This window comes from Giraffa tippelskirchi, chromosome 11, assembly GCF_054371585.1.
Source record: "Giraffa tippelskirchi isolate mGirTip1 chromosome 11, T2T-mGirTip1v1.2.pri, whole genome shotgun sequence".
NCBI classification, from domain to species: Eukaryota; Metazoa; Chordata; class Mammalia; order Artiodactyla; family Giraffidae; genus Giraffa; species Giraffa tippelskirchi.
In genome coordinates, this window is record NC_137285.1 from 29485571 (window position 1) to 29503077 (window position 17507).

Below are 17507 nucleotides of genomic sequence, written 5' to 3' on the forward strand. Positions count from 1 at the left end.
TTGAATGAGGCTTGAAACTTCTAATCCAATTCTGAGAATATAAAGAAATACTATGTGTAAAAAAACAAGAAATCAACATGTACTTTATTAATTAAAGTATATATCTTGTTCAAATTTCACAAAATTTTATACTCATGTCCATTATTTTTTTCATATCTTATCCAAGACTCTACATTGCATTTAATTGCATTGAGTAGCCTCAGTTGCCTGCAACAAACTCTGGTAAATTATGTTTTCATTTTTATTCTTAGTAAGTATTTTCTAATTTTCTTTGTTATGGCTTCTTAGATATACCTATCATTTAAAAAAATGGACATTTATTTTCCAAATACATGGGATCTTTTTTTAAGTGTCTCTGATATTAATCTCCTTTAAATACTTTTTCCTCTGCAATCACCTTCTGTGTTTTTTCATTCTAACTTTTTTGAGGCTTTCAATGTTTAAGTCAAAGATATCTTTTGGGTCCCAGAGGGATGGGATGGGGAGGGAGGTGGGTGGGGGGTCCAGGAAGGGGAACTCATGTAAACTCATGGCTGATTCATGTCAATGTATGGCAAAAACTATTACAATATTGTAAAGTAATTAGCCCCCAACTAAAATAAATAAATTTATTAAAAAAAAAAAAAAACAAATACACTGATACACATATAAAACAGTTCTTAACAGAGAATAAACTTCTGGGGAGTGTCAAAAAGAATTTGAAGTGTCAAGCTGACTTTAGTGTTCACTTTATGATTTTGAACTATTTTTATTAAAAAATAGTACATTTACAATTTAAAAATGTACTTTTAAAATAAAACTATATATTTGATAATTCTGCAAATGAAAATGTCATCTATTATTCTTATAACACAAATTTAACGATGAAAATGGAGTAAAAAATAAAGCTAAAATATATAAAAATTTAAAAAAAAGATATCTTTTGGTAAATATCACATTGCACTTGAAAATATGAGGGTTATTTTCAAATATCTTTTGATATTGATATCAAACATAATTCCATAGTGATAAGAGAACAGACTCTGTATGATTTCAATATCTTTAGACCATGACATTTTTACACCTTGTTTTATGTCCCTGGATATGTTCCAGAGTATCCTAGTTTATAATCTAGGGGAACTTGGATAGAATTTGTATCCTACTGTTATGTTAAAATTGTATAAATCTTAATTATGTTGAATTGGTTCATAGTGATTGTCAGGTTTACTATATCTTTCTACTTCTCTGCATATTCATTCTATGAATTTTTGAGAGTTTGATATTGAAACTCCAACTAAAAGTGCTACATTTATCTACTTAAAAAATAATTGTAATACACAGTGGAACTATATGTAACCTTGTTATGAATTTTCCAACTCTCCTGTAGATGAGTTATCATACTTCAACAATTTAAAAAATAAAAAAGAAATAGATCTAAAAAAAAAAAAAGCAAAAAGAAAGAAAAAACAACTCACCTGTTTCCTTAAAACTCTCAAATGTTTCTGCTTTCCTATAGGAGAAGGTGTGCATTTCTTACAATGGTCTGGTGTATTCTTATTACTCCTTGCCTCACACTTCCTATCCTGCAAACAATGCATTGTGTCTAATACCTGGATCACGCTGATGCTTTTCCTGAGGGGACTGCATTTAAATGAAGTGTTCCTGGGGTCAGTAAGGTTGCAACACAGGAGGCTCACTGTGGCTTGTCCCTCTTAGCACAGAGGAAGCAACAAAAATGAAAGGGATCCTTTGAGTCTCCTAGGATGTAAGTACAGAAAATATGGCTAATATGTGTAATGACTTTAAATGGAGCATAATCTATAAAAATATTGAATCACTACATTGCACACCAGAAACCAATATAATATTGTAAATCATTCACCTCAATTAAAAAAAAAAAGTTGCTGTCAAAGGATCAGGCTTCTGACTTAGCACACAACCCTCCCTGGAGGCTGGGGAAGTTTGGGGCACCTCTTTTCTTTCTCCCTACAATCCTCTCTAAGTTGTCTCAGACTTTATGGCTGCTGCCCAAGGGATGCATCCCAGGATCACCAGCTCTGATAGCCAACAAGTCTTGAATTCATAAAGAAGCAGTTCTTAATGGTTGCAGGAACACCCTCTCCATTCTGTTGTGGCTGTACACCACAGTCCAACACAGAGGGTGCAGGAAAAACACACATCTCCAAGTTTACCCCTGGAAGGGGCTTAACCATTAACTACCCCAGCTGCTGAGTGAGGAGCCACTTTCCAAGCAGCCTGCATCTCTAGATGCAGAATATGATTTGCCAATTTGGGCCACTGACACGTTCTCAACTACTGAAACAAATAAGAATGAAGATGGTGGCTTGGACAATTACAAAGGTTTCAGAGACAACCAGGAACTTAGGCCAGTTTGACAAGGATTATCTTCTACGCCAGACCACTCTGTCAAGACCGGGAGAGGTGGCTATTTTATCTAATGTGCAGAGAACAACACAGAGAGTCAAGGAAAACGAAGAAACGGAGTAACGTATTCTAAACAAAAGTACAAGTTAAATCTCCAGAAAACAGAGCTTATTGAAATGTAGATACACAAGTTACTTCATAGAGAGTTCAAGATAGTGGTCATAAAGATTGAATCATGAAGAAATACAGGGTCTGAGCAGATCAATTACCGGTAAAGAGATTGAATTAGTAAACAAAAACCTCCAACAACTACAACAAAAAAAGTCCAAGATAAGATGGTTTCCCTGGTGAATTCTACCAAATATTTAAAGAAGAATTAATACCAGTCTTTCTCAAACACTTCCAAAAATCTGAAAAGGAAAGAACACTTCCAAACTCATTTAATGAGGCCCTAATCATTTGCTTACTTGAGTGAAGTCTGGAAACTTCCTGTGGAAGCCTTCTTTTCTGTCCATCTTTTATCCATTGTGTCAATTTCGTTATCTAGAATCTTCCCAACCCAGGGATCGAACCCAGCTCTCCTGCATTGCAGGCGGATTCTTTACCATCTGAGCCACCAGGGAAGCCCAAGAATACTGGCAGGGATAGCCTATCCCTTCTCAAGTGGATCTTCCTGACCCAGGAATTGAATCAGGGTCTACTGATTGCAGGCGAATTCTTTACCAATTGAGCTATCATGGAAGCCATTATCTAGAATATCTTTGTCATATTTAGTTTGTTAAATTAATTAATGAATAGAAACACTTTTCCAATAAATATTTCTGCTACTGGATCATTTGTGGGTAAAGTTAATTAAAATCCATATAATCAGAGCCCTAAGCAAACTAAAATGAAAAGTTCACTTATTCATTCAATTTTTGGACTTCATTCTAAGTTCATTTTACAAAAATACACAAAAGTTTGACTTCAGATATGTGTTTTGAATCATGTAGCTGGTCTTATTCAATCAGTGATTTAAAAGTGTGTCACAAAGAATAATCAATACTGTCTCAATCTCAACAGCTATTTTTATTAGCATTATTCATTATCTTACTTAAAAAACTGAAACTCCCCAGAATGAATATCTCTATTTCCAATCCCGAGTGATTAAAATCCTCATGTTTTCTCTTCTGTTTTATAATTTTTCTGTCTCAGTCAATAATGTCTCATGTTTGGAACCTAGGTTCATTCTTCAGGATCTGCTACTCTTGCTATCTCCTGCTGAAAGGAGCATGGAGCCACTTTCCTTTTTAATGCTGAGTTGCATCTGAGCCTTTCAGATAGCTTTCCCAGTTTCAGAGGATCAATAGGAAGGCAGGAAACTTCTTGTCACTTCATTGCTGAGAACCATGGTGTTGACATTTATAATCCAATTTTGATAAGGAATTCAGCTAAAATTTGATCTGCCAGTCATTTCAAAGTTGTTACCCCTACACCCCACCCAACCCCTCCGTAATGACTTTCCTAAATGCTTTTTCATTATGGAACACAAATTAAAACTACACAGGATTTGTAAGCATATATAAAATCCTAAACATTTCAAGGCAGATTTTAAAAGAACATAATTGCTTCCTATACTGAAAAAAAGACTGAGGAAAATAAAATGAAAATGTTATGTATAATATTTATTTCTAGCCTTAATGCTAAGATTATATTTAAACATACACAAAAAACAACAACAGTGAAAGCGACCAAACATACAAACAAATGATGGAATGGTTAATATTTTTATTTCTTCCATTTTTACTGTTATTTGTCCTTGTTTCATAACAATGCTTACATTTTAGATAATTACCAAAATTGAACAGCAGAGGGCAGAGAATAGCAAACCGTGTCTTTAAGCACACTATTCTATTCAATTTTAGTCTCAGTAGTTTTGAAATTTTCAAATTTGATTTTATTACTGATCAATATGAGATATATTCTTGAAACAAGAAGCTTCTAAGTCTTAAAAATAAATTACAGTACTTTTCATTTATTTGTATAACCACTTCCTTCAGCCGATTTAAATTTCTTACATTTATACTGATAGTATTCTATGCCTGCAAAATGCTATATGATAAATACTATAGTGAATTTGAAAAAGTTTCATTAATGATAATACAAGCATAACAATGCCAATGCTGCAAGAGATGTATCTGTCTATATTTGATGTGAAAGGTACATGCCTTGTGAAAGACAGTAACAAAGTAATAGTTGAATTACAAGTAACGCCTACTAAATTATTTCATTTTATATATGAATTATAGTTGGTCACTAAACAGTAATATTCCCTTGAAATCTTACATATTATTTACTAGGAAAAATGTTTCTATGATTCAGCAAATTCTTATTTTATATTATTTATTTTTATAGATTGTAATTCAGTCAATTCTGGGTTCATCTTTGTCCTTGACTTTGAAATAGATTATGATAAAAATAGCTTTTGAAGCGACCTCTTTAAAAAAAATTAATTTACATTGACCCATTCTTTAAACATGACCAATTCTCCACATTTAACCTTCTCTCTCTCTCCTTTCATTACTAGTTACTTCATATGAAGTTTAAGTTTTTCTTTTGGGAAAAACTGAATGAAGAAAAAAGATGGCTGAAAATATTTTCTATTTTGCTCTGAGTTGTTATTCACTCTTTTGTATAATGAAGAGAATAATGCAAATCATTTTTGTGCCTTACATCACTACTAGTGATTGAATAGATCAGATGTATTTAATTATTCTTTATACTGTAAATGTGGATGTATATTTATGTATGTCTTTCTTACTATTTTCATTCTTAATTTTTAAAAGGCTTTAAAAAAATTTTTAAAGGCATTTTGACTCACAACACCTGTCTCAGATACAGAGAAGTGTATATTAATGGACTAAAATAAATTCTTAGTGATAGAATTGAGTGATATTTTTACCTGCAGTTTAAAATCTTATTAATAGATTATGGATTCTTTTACTTCCTGGCTTAGGAATAAGTATAGAAGATCAAAAAGAGGGAAAGTCTATGACTTGAAATCCCAGAATTCCATGATTAGAGAGCCATAGAGTCCACTGTGCTCATCTTTCTCACTTTAAAAGTTGAGGCCCAAAGTGATTAAGGGAAAGTTTAAGATGCAACAGTCAACAAGGAGGCTATACTAGTGATATTACTGTGAGAATTTCACGGAAAAGCGGCACGGTTGACTATCTCTTGGCATTCTGAAATATTACTAGGCTACTCCTTCTGTGATGTGGGCTCCAATCTCCTGCCTCCTGGAAACAGTCCCTTGTACTCAAGCATCCTTTATTGCTTTGTTTAAACCACTAAAGCCATAAACTCAGTGAGGAATTTCTGCCAAAGCAGGTCCCAGGCGTCAGCTTGGCAGGCAGTATGAGGTGCGTAAATCCCCAAGGGGAAATCCAGGCTTCCATCCTCCCCACCCACTCCCTTCCCCCAAACTTTTAATCCCTAACCTCATGTTTCTTTTCCAGTGGTCTCCAGTTCGCGGGTTCAAAGAGATGAGAGCTTGCTTGCTTCACTTTCTTTGGGCGCTGATTATTTTCAAAACTCACGGCCAAAAATGCGACGGAGTATCCGGTTTCTAGTAAGCCTCTGGGAAAGGTTGTGCAGCTCAGCGACCTTTCAAGACTAGCTTCATCTTTTCTTTCTCCTACAAGATTTTACTTCAAAGAGAGTCTTCTTGCTTTCTATCTGTATACAGAAGGGGATCTAAGTAGCCAAGACTACAGGTCTTTACTCTGTGTGTGTGTGTGTGTGTGTGTGTGTGTGTGTGTGTGTGTGTGTGTGTGTGTGTGTGAGGGGGGATGGGGAAGATGGGGGGGCTGGTAGTCTGCCTTGAAAACTGCGAGAGGGATCCACACGCAGCAAGCTGGGCAAGTTGGTGTCACAGCTCAGTGGAGCACAGTGTAAAAATGGGATTTCCATGCAAAGTGTTCCCAAGATTCAATCTTGATCTCCTATGCGGTTTTGACCTTTAAAGATAGAATTTTAGGTTTTCCTTGGATCCTGTTACGTCCCATTTAGCTAAAGTTCACACTTTTGGAGCACTTCTTCATGAGTGTTTTGTTTGCTTTCCTGCGGGTCAGGTGAGGTGGGTTGGCAGCGTTTCTCTATTGCTAGGTGGGATTTACAGGCTATAGAAGATAAAAATAAGCATTGCTTGCATCCTAAGACAGCAGGGCCTGGTGAGAGAACGCTTCACCGCCAACAGCAATTAGCAATTCAGCTTCTGCCCGGCAGCCGGAAGTGGGCTTTGCTGCATTTGGTCCAGGCTGGAGCATCCATCTCCGCTGCAGTGGCAGCGGCGGCACAAAGGTAGCGCGGGAGGAAGTGGGGCGCTGTCCGCGGTGCTGAAAGGCAGAACACTGGTGGGCGCGACAGCTCGCGAGACCCGAGGTCTCTCCCGGGGGGCAGCGGCGGCCCGGCTCCGAGCCTCGCTCCCAGCCCTGCGCGCGCGAGACGCCGGGGCGCGCGGGGTGGGCGGGGGAGGGGCACGCCAGCCGCCCCCCGCGCCTCGCGCACGCGCGCCGGGCCCGCCTGCCGGTCTGTGACTCGCGTGTGTCTGTGTGTGTGTATGTGTGTGTGCGCGCGCGCGCGTGTGAGAGAGGGGAGAGGGAGAAGGCGCGAGGGTGAGTGTGTGAGCGCATGGGAGGGTGCTGAGTGTTCCGAGGCGCTGGGACCACAGCGGCAGCCTGCTGGAAACTGCATCTAGCCGGTCCTCCGGACTTCGGAGCAGGCGTGGGGCGCAGGGCGGCAGCCACCCGCAGGACCTGGAAATAGGGATTCTTCTGCCTCCACTTCTGGTTTTTAGCAGCTTGGTGCTAAATTGCTGTCTCAAAATGCAGAGGATCTAATTTGCCCAGGAAAACGGCCAAAGAAGGAAGAGAAGGAAAAGGAAAAAAAAAAAGAAAGAGTATTTTGTGGATGCTCTACTTTTCTTGGAAATGCAAAAGATTATGCATATATCTGTCCTCCTTTCTCCTGTTTTGTGGGGACTGATTTTTGGTGTCTCTTCTAACAGCATACAGATAGGTAGGTATCCTTTGTGCTCTGCTTTTGAATTGTGCATAATTTGGTGGTAATCTTTGTTCACGGTGGACAAATTAATTCATGTCATGTAGACTTATGTCATACCTTGACTGCATTCCAGATTTAAACTGCCTAGAATATACATGTTTTTCTTAGGATGAAGCAAAGGCAAACGATTGTGTCTCTGATACAACAGAGGGAAAGGTCTTCTCTTTTCGAACCCCCGAATTTTATTCATTTCGCCTTAACAACATTTTCCCATTTATTCAGAATCTCTAGGGGTCTGAATGCACAGCTTGTGATCACTAGGGAGGGAGAACGTTTCTGGCCACCCACCTGGCCCTCGAGCTCCTTCGTGTCTTGACCCCCTCCGTGTCTGGTCTATACCTTTTGGATATCCACCCCTGCTCCCCTGTTGCCCGGGTCCAGGGGGGTGTTTATTCGTCCCATTAACGTGAACCAGGGACTCCTGGGCAGTCCCCCGCTAGCGGGCTCCTCTCCTCCCCTCGGGCACTGACACTGTCCTCCTTGCTTGATGTTTGTTCCTTGCAGGGGGGCTGTTTCCCAGGGGCGCCGATCAGGAATACAGTGCATTTCGTGTAGGGATGGTTCAGTTTTCCACTTCGGAGTTCAGACTGACACCCCACATCGACAATTTGGAGGTAGCCAACAGCTTCGCAGTCACCAACGCTTGTGAGTAATGAATATTCATGCCCTCTTGGGGGCCGCACGCGGAAAGCGGAAAGCGGACTGGTGTGTGTGTGTGTGTGTGTTTCTGCGTGTCAATGTGCGGGTGTAGTGACTACACACGCGCGTGCGTGTGACGGCGTCGGGAGAAAAGTGGCTGCGTTCTCGGGGTCCCCCGCTGGCTGAGAGTTGGGGGGTGAAGAGGAAGCGAGAGCCAGGGGAGAGTGTGTGCACTAGGGAGGAGGGTGGGTGTTGGAGATCGAAGGGGCTCCCTTACGTTCCTGGGGTCTTGGCTTGGCTGGAGTCTTCAAGAGAAGCCCCCATCCCCTGCTGCCTGGTGGCACCCTGCGCGCGGGGAACACGCGGTGCCCCAGGGCGCGCCGTCGGGCTGCTGGGTAGATCCCCTGCCCCGGGGTGAAATCGGCAGGCCTCGCTCCGGGTCACTGTGTGAGCCCCGCGAGACTGTATTCTGCCCCAAGACGGGACAAGTTGTCACATTGGTCCCATAGTTGGCTTGGGGCCGTTACATAAGGCCCACCGAAGGGTGCAGCGAGGCTGACGCAGGCCGGGGAACCGGTGCAGTCCTTCCTCGCTACCCCGGGAGCCTCAGCCTGCGTCCCGGGGCGATCGTGCGCCGGGCACCATGGGCCCTCGCGGACCGGGGGCTTTGTTCTCAAGTCGCGGGGCTCCCACAGAAGATGCGGGAGGAAAAGGACCTGAAAGAGGTGGCATGCGCCGACTTTGGAATCTGGAGAAGTAGCCAGCCGATCAGCCATTTTAGTCTTCGCAGCCATCCTGTTATAACGTCCCAGCGCGGCGAGCAGTACTTGGGGACCCGCCGCGAAGCTACTTCCAGGCTTCAGAGTAACAGGATTCAAGCAATTAAGTCTCCGCACGGTTCAGTGGAAAGACCGGCTGGCCCGGGTCCAGGCGCGGCCACCCCCGCGCGGAGGTGGGCAGTGCGGCTACCGCCGGACCCCCTGCCCTCTGCCGGCAGCTGCTATCCTGCCCTGCCGACTAGGTTGGGGCGACTCTTTTCTGACTTGATGTTCTTGGTGTTTATTTCAGAGTTGGCAGTTTCGCGGGGGGATTTGCAGATGGCTCACCTCCCACTCTGGCTTCCCTGTAAAGCACTGAGCGGAAAATTACCACCGAAAAATCCCAACTGCAGTGTCCCCACGTTAGACAGACAACTGGTTATCATCCCACGTCCCCATGTCGAGCTTTAATCGTATATTCCATGGGTTAGCTTGATTATAGTGTCAGGAACATCCTCAGCTCGTTTTGAAACTGCCATCAACCAAATGAATGAAGGAATGAAACAACTGTCTTTGATAGAACAAGGGTCATCATTATGGAGCTGTTAGATGCTTAGAATTCACCTGTTTATGAAAGAATATTTAAGATTTCAGTGCTGTATATTTTTTTCACATGTTGATTCCAGGAGAGAAAAGAAACTGGGCATGATGGGAAGGAGGTGGGAGGAAGAGAGACAGACTTAAGTGAATTTTCAGTTTAAAAAAAAAATCTTCCCAGAAGAATGTAAGAATATCTTGAAAAATCTTAGCAGGTAGATACACAAAGAAACCGGCTGTAGTTTAATTTTTGAAGGCCTTCATAATTTGACCTATTTATCTACCAGAATTACATTAGATTATTCATTTGAATTGATACCAGGTCTCCAGTTTTTTTTCCCGCCTCTGAATTGTGAGTGTGACACACAATTAGTCTAAATATCCAACTGTTTGTAATTGTATACTAGTGTGAAAACGCTGTGGAAAGTAATGAACCTAAGGCAAGGCTAGGATTATCGGGAGGATTTAGGTTTTTAAAACTAGGGGAAAAGAATTGATATCTCAACGTTTTGAAAATGGTCAACGATGTAGAAGTTTATTCATTGGTGAGAATTATGCCAGGGCCTGGCTGAGAGCAGAGGAGTTAGGTCCACTGAAGGAAACTAGTATTTCCTCATTCCAAATGCTGAATGACTGTGTTGGGACTTGTAAAGACTAAATATTATGATTAGTTAAGGTTAAGTGACTAGTTTAGGTCCTCAGTCTCAATATTTTTGAATAATTTATTTAATGTAAATTTTATTGAAATAAGATATGCAGACAGAAAATATACACATATTAAACACAGATATAAATACATAAAGTTCCACAGAATGGATACATCCATGTAATAAGAGATGGATTTCATTAGAAAAACAGAAACACAATTTAATTTACTTGACAATTCTAAACCATCCAAGTGAGTGGAGTGAAAGTCACTCAGTCGTGTCAGACTCTTTGCGAACCCATGGTCTGTCTATATAGTCCATGGAATTCTCCAGGCCAGAATACTGGAGTGGGTAGCCTTTCCCTTCTCCAGGGGATCTTCCCAACCCAGGGATTGAACCCAGGTCTCCTACATTGCAGGTGGATTCTTTACCAGCTGAGCCACAAGGGAAGCCCAATTCTAAGAAAATGGGAAAATCAAATCTCCATTTTGCATACATATTTTGTTTTTCTCAGAAAATAAAGCTGAAATAAAAGGTTGCATGTCTCCATGTCCCAAAGTTACTCCTGCATGGATTATTCTATGACACTAAAATAAATGACAGTGAGGATCTGAATGTATTTTCAAGTTTCTGGCATGGGAATTCAGAAGCATGGCCTCTGCAACTCCTGTGCTATAAGTAATCTTACTGATTGCTGAATAGAACTAGTTACAGAAAAAAAAAAAAACAGTTCTATCACTCATTGAATAAAATTTTCTGGAGTTGACATTAACTCATCTACTCGGCACTTAAAATTTTTGTGGCTCAATTTCTTCATTCCTTTAGGAATTTTGCAATACAGAGTTTGCAAAATGAAATGGAGTGTTTGTATCCTTTTTTTTTTTTTCTTTTTTAAACCAAGAGTAATAGAGAATGTAAAATTATTTTATTTCTTTTCAGAGGGAGATAGAGATGCTTACATATAAACTGCACTCACAAAGTGAGCAGTCCAGAAATGAGTGGAAATCTTTGATACCAAATTTATTAAAGATGAGTCTTGATCATTTAAATCTTGCTGAAGACTTTTTCTCCAATGCTTAGCCTTTGTTTCCTTGGCTCCTCAGTCAGGGGAATCCTTGATTCTTTCCTTTATGAAGTGGAAACAGCAGTGTCAAACATGTAGGTAGCAGAAACCAACCTGACTTTCTCCCATTTCCTACAGGAATCTAAGGAATTCTACTTCATAACTCTACCATTAAAATATGTATCATCAGTCAGCATTCATAAAATAGCTTGCCCTTCCTCTGAGTTAAAACATAAAAATCCCATAGGGTAAATTTAACCCTAAGTGTAATATATACATTTAACGTATTAAGAAAGTAAAATTGTGAATCTTAATAATATAATTGTAAAATAGCAAAGACTTTAGTTTGCTAATTTAATTGTATCCCTGAGATGGAGGGGCTGCTTTGGGAATGCTGAGACTGACATGGCAGGACCCACTGAATGGGTTAAGGTTTTGCAAATGAAATGAAGTCATTATATTCTGAACTCTGTAAATGCTATGCAGGCTCTGAACTCCCTCCCACGCCCTCTTTCACAGTCACAGTGGGATAATTCAAGTACCTACTTGTTCCCATTTGTTTCCATGGTACCTGAGGAAATAAAGACAGATTTTCAGTTTTTTGCCTTCTTTTTCTGCCTCCCTCTCCATTTCCTTTCTTCCTTCTTTCTTCTTAGCTAGAGAGCCTACTAAGGTTTTATTTTTCTTCCCCCTCAAGCCTGCTCCAACTTAAGACTTCAACATGGGAAAGTCCATGAAACCAGAAAAATAAATAACTTAGCATCCGATGTTCAACAGTTAAATCAGTGATGGGCCTCAAGTATTCCTTCCTTCCTCGCTCCTTTCTTCTTCTCACCTCCCGCTTCAACTTTAGTGTTTGTTGAGTACCTTCTAGTCATCAGAGAATAAATGAATGCTATTCCTATAGTAATTCATTTTTCCCTAACCTTTCCCCTTAATTCTCTTCCCATTAGTTTTCAAATCCTTATGGGCCTGGAGGCCTTCCCTGTACACTGCCACTGGGTCTTGTCTAAGCAGTTTGGTGTGAGGATGTGATGATACTCTAATAGTTTTTCTACAAAAGCAATTTATTACAGTAACAACATTTTAATGAAAATAATAAATGTGATATTGACATGTGCATGCACATATTGTATATAGGTTAACAAAATCAAGAGGTTTTAGGAAATAATAAACATTTTTACATTCTAAAAAGTTTTGATAAACTTTAATGTTGCGCTCATTATTAAAACTTGGTTAAAATAAAATTGTCTAAAAGAGCTATGAACATATTTGATCACATAGGGCTTTAGAATTAAAATTATTATATGTCTTCTTCAAAATTGTTCCTATTTTTAAATTAATGACTGACAAATAGCTATTACTCTACTTAAAAATAATTTAATACTTTGATATTTCAATTTCATAAAAAATAAATTGTAAAAATATTAAATTTAAAGAAGTAGCAGATAAAGATCTGCTTTTTCTCTAAGCCAGTAGATGGAGATGTTGGAGAAAACATAGTTCTTTCATAAAACTGTTGCGCACACTGAATACCCTTTGAAACATTGTAAACACATTTATTTAAAGAAAATGAAAAAATATGTATAAGTGGCATCTATTTTTGAAAAATTCATTTAAAATGAGGTATTTGAAAAGTAACTCCCAATGCCTTTTAAAAAGAGTGCCTTTGATTTTTTATTTTATTTTTAAAATAGATTATCTGAAATATCCTTGTGAATTTGATTCATTAAGAAATTCAGGAATAGCATTGATTATAATACTCTTGGAAGAAAGAATTCTAAAAGTATATTTTTTGGCTTTTTAACCTTGATTCTTCAGGTGTAATCTATTTATCTATTTATTTTATTGAAGTATATTTATTTTATTGAAGTACAATTAATTTGCAACATGGTGTTAGTTTTATATGTGCATGCATGCATGCTAAGTTGCTTCACTTGTGTCTGACTCTTTGTGACCCCATGGACTATAGCCGGCCAGGCTCCTCTGTCCATGGGATTCTCCAGGTGAGAATACAGGAGTGGGGTTCTATGTCCTCCTCCAGAGTTTCATATGTACAGTAAAGTAATTCAGATAAATATTTGTATGTATCCTTTTCCAGATTATTTTCTCTTATAGGTTATTATAAAATATTGGTTATAGTTCCCTGTACTATACAGTAAGTCCTTCAGGTATTATTTTAAGGTGTATTTCTTATCATTGCATTTTAGTCATGAATTATTGAGATGTGTATCTGTGTTTATCACATTGATGCTTGCTAAACCTTTGTTACACTTTGCATGAATTTGTCTGTGTGTGTGTGTGTATAATTATGTTGTAATTATGGATTGTGAGTAGTTATAGATTGGGTGGGCTATCATGTTTTATCATTCTGTCAAGATAATTACCAAAGCCTGGAGTTACCTATTTTACTGTATGCAAAAATTTTCATACAACCAGAATCAACTTGGATGCTCTTAAGCAATCATAAGAATTTGTAGTGTACCAGAACACAATACCTTATAACCCGAGGTTAAATCTTTGATTATAATCAATTGGAGGTTACAAAGAATCAAATAGCTCTGTAAATGTAAGAATAATTGATTTTTGTTGGATTTTTTTTGTAGTTAAGCTTTCATACTCCATGTATCATAAGAGAATTTTAAGAAAATCAGACATTATACTCAACAGAAATAAAAAAATGGCGTTGGTTGAAATACTCGGTTTAGGATATGAGAAACTGAATATTTAAATAAAAACAAGTATATGAAACTATAGGAACTTAATAGTAATTGGAATTTACTCTTATGCTATTGCTTTTTGAGGTCTTGCAGACTTCCACCTACTGACTTGAGAAGTCTGGGGCTTTTCCCTTTCATATCAAGCCTTTACAGTGAAGGGGTCGTTGCTCCTTGACATTAAGACAGTAGAATGCTGATTCATGTCAGAGCCTGTATCTTCTTGGAATTTCTTCCCAAAACCACCTTTCAAACTTCCTGGAGCCCTGACCATTTTAGGGATGGCAGTAGAAGACCAGTTGTTTCCTGGTTATTTTATCAGATATTGCTGTACGGGTGACTTTTCAAAGAGTGTTTTTTTCTCCCCCCCTCTTCTTCCTCTGTTCTTCTCCTTCTTTTCCCTTTTAAAAAGTCAGTGAAAGTGCTTAATCTGCAGAGAAGGTGCTACTACAGGAAGTAAACTTAAATTGAAATGTTTTTCATTTTTTTAAGTAAGCAGAGGATATATTATACAGAGCTAAATCCTGTATTAATAGTAGGTTTAAGCATTTTATTGGGATGCTAGTGGCCAGTAGGTAAATGTATTTCCTTTTTTCTTTAACTGATTTCTACTGAAGATTCCCCAGACAAAATTGAAATACCAGATTTTTTATTAAGGCAATTTTCATTCAAAATTTCTGAGATTTTCTCTAATGATCTGAACAACTCATTGCCAAATGTCTTAAATGACTATGCCTCTTCAATAGGATAGGGAAAATCGTTGTTGAATTCAAATCTACCCACAATTTCTTTCTCAAATCTCAAAATCACCCATAATTTAAAATTTTTCTAGCAATAAAATATTTTTCAAAAAAGATTTCATGAATTTTGGAGAAAAATGAATCTGCTTATTTCAGTGGTATTTGTTAGTAGTCTAAAACCTATTATTTTTGGTTACTATTCAATGTGTTTTGTCATTTTTGATTATTTTAATTTATAGAAACATTTAAAATTAACATGGAGAATGAAAACATGCCTTTCTTAAAGTCAGGGTCATGCCATTGTTAGCTTTGTATGTGTCATGATTTTTAATCTATTAAACAGACTTCATATAGCAGAATTTCTTGGTATAGAATTATATTTATTAAATTCAGAATATTGCTATTACTCTACATTTGGATTTTATAAGAAACAATTTCTTTGGTATCTGCCTTCAATCTTATTTAGATAGAGGTGTGATGCATTTTTCATTTTCATCTACAAGTTAGACATGTTCAAAGTTATTATCTTTTTCCCTACAACTACGTTGCTCTGTGATAAAATGCTTTGCTGAAATAAATGCTGGGATGATGCAGAAGCCGTGTTGCAGTGCTTAGCCTACAGGACTCTGTTCTCAGTACTCTGAGGGCTGTGGGAGTGTCGGTCATCCATTTTTGTTTGAATTTTTCGCAAAACATGACTGTACACATTCCTTGAATAGCTACAAAATTATCTTAGTCTCCTCCCATCCCCCATCCCCAGGATATTATATACCATGATTTTCTGTTAATTCTTTCATTTTTTAATTTAAAAAATTTAAAACTTCAATATTTATTTTATTTTTAATTAATTTTATTGGCGTTTATTTGATTTACAATGTTGTGTTAGTTTCAGGTGTATATGCAGATTCAGTATATATCTATTCCTTTTCAGATTCTTTACCCATATAGGTCATTACAGAGTAATGAGTAAAGTTCCCTGTGCTATTCAGTAGGTTGTTATTAGTTATCTATTTTATATGGTAGTGTTTATATGTCAGTCTCAATCTTCTGACTTAGCCCTTCCCACCCCCTTTTCCCTTTGGTAACCATAGTAAAATTTTTACAAAGCACCAAACTGCAAATATATTTTTTTCTTATAGAGATATTCGGCAGTGAAAAATGTATAGACACAGTTTTATTATGAACCAATTGCTCTAATATTTCCACTAATGGGGTGTGATTCGTTTGTATGTGTGCCTGTTCTTTTGTTTTTTTTTTCATTTCTGTATGGGCAATTTATCATTATCATGTGTTTTCCAGTAATTTAACTTTGTCCTATTTTTTATCCTATCGATAATTTGCTTCAGCAGAAATGAAACCCAATTTGTATTGTAGTTTTCTTCTTCATATGTTAATTAACACAGTATTTCAAAAATTATCCAAAATGGTTACTACTAATCTGTAGCTTAAAGGTTAAAGACAGTTTTGAAACGTAGAGTCTTGACAGTTATAAGAATCTTCAACTGAATAGAACAAATAGGTGTGGGAGTCGGGTTCGTTATAGGAAGGGGATCTATGAGGACATAGTTGCTTAGATTGTTTTAATTTTCATCTCAACATGTCTCAAAAAATGACACATACCTGTCACTTTTACTGTTTATTTAGATTGTCATACAGAATTTTACTTTATAGTTTTAAGTATGTTAACATCTACATTTTTTTTTCCTGATTTTTATTCTAATATTTACAATATGAGCACATACTGAACTGAATTGAGAAATGCCTGCATTCTAGTGTGTCTATAATACTTTGAATAGGGCATCATATCTCTACTGAGCTATTTACCCTTTGTGTAAAATTAATTTTGAACTATAAACACTGTGGTGTTCACTTGCTTTATGATACTCTAATTCTTACACTCTGATTGAATTTCAGTGAACCTCAGAATGTGCAATTCAATGCAAATATTTTTAGTCTAATCTTTATAAATACCAATGATACTGATGGAAATGATAGAAATATATTTATATAATCTGAGTATATCTATTCTTATTATGAAAACAGAATAAATGTTACCTAATTCTTCATCCCTGCAGCAGAATATGGCCTTAATCAATCATGTCTAACTTCAGTATAAAATTAACTGAAACTCATGTTACATAATTTAAGAAAAGTTTTTCTCAGCCTATAAAGCTTTTGCAGCTTATACTAAGGTTTTGCATTAAAATACTATTCTCTTTCAGAATTAGTATTCATTTTACAATTTCCCTTGCATTAGTATTTGGTCCACTGCAGTAAGACTATGTCAGCCATGTGATTATATATTTTTTACTACTTATGCAAAAATAAAAAATAGGTTGAGCATTTGAAATAATTGTTTTTTTCCAAAAGGGGAAAAAAAATATTTTTCTTCATTGTAGATTGAAATTGCAAGATTTCTTTAAATGTGCTGATGGTGCCGTGGACAAACAGGGAAATCTCCGAGAGAGGCAGCGTTAACTTGGTGTAGTAGGCAAAGGAGTAGGAATTTGGAACTGGAATTATTTTTCTTTTCATTCTCTCTTTGTTTAAGCTTCTTCTTTACCTGGTGTTTGCTTAGTTTGCATGTCTGCAGTCAGGCTTCTACACTAGCACTGAGCTATTATAAAACAATTAATTCTTATGATAATATTACTTTTGATGGATACAATTGGATAGATACTGTTAACTACTTCCAGAGGGAGACAGGAAAGAAAATAAGCATTCTGGATCTTTCATAGGCAAAACCACCACTTTCAGGCACTTTATTATTTAGAGCTGGTAAAAAAAAAAAAGTCGTTCATGTTAATCATGAGGTAAACTAAAACACTGTAGCTAAAAATATGTAATATGGAAGGAACATACTACTAGAGTTTGAATTT

The 17507-nt window shown here is 37.5% G+C and overlaps 1 protein-coding gene across 2 annotated transcripts in view; it reads left to right on the top strand.

Moving 5' to 3' along the window:
- The first annotated feature begins 6919 nt into the window (after window positions 1-6919).
- GRIA2 (glutamate ionotropic receptor AMPA type subunit 2) overlaps window positions 6920-17507 on the top strand; it is a 172796-nt gene continuing 162208 nt past the window's right edge. For both annotated transcript variants that reach the window (XM_081539063.1, XM_081539064.1), the window contains exons 1-2: window positions 6920-7422; window positions 7972-8112. In XM_081539063.1, the coding sequence (XP_081395189.1) occupies window positions 7335-7422; window positions 7972-8112 (229 nt within the window). In that variant the 5' untranslated portion in view covers window positions 6920-7334. The remainder of the gene's footprint in view (window positions 7423-7971; window positions 8113-17507) is intronic.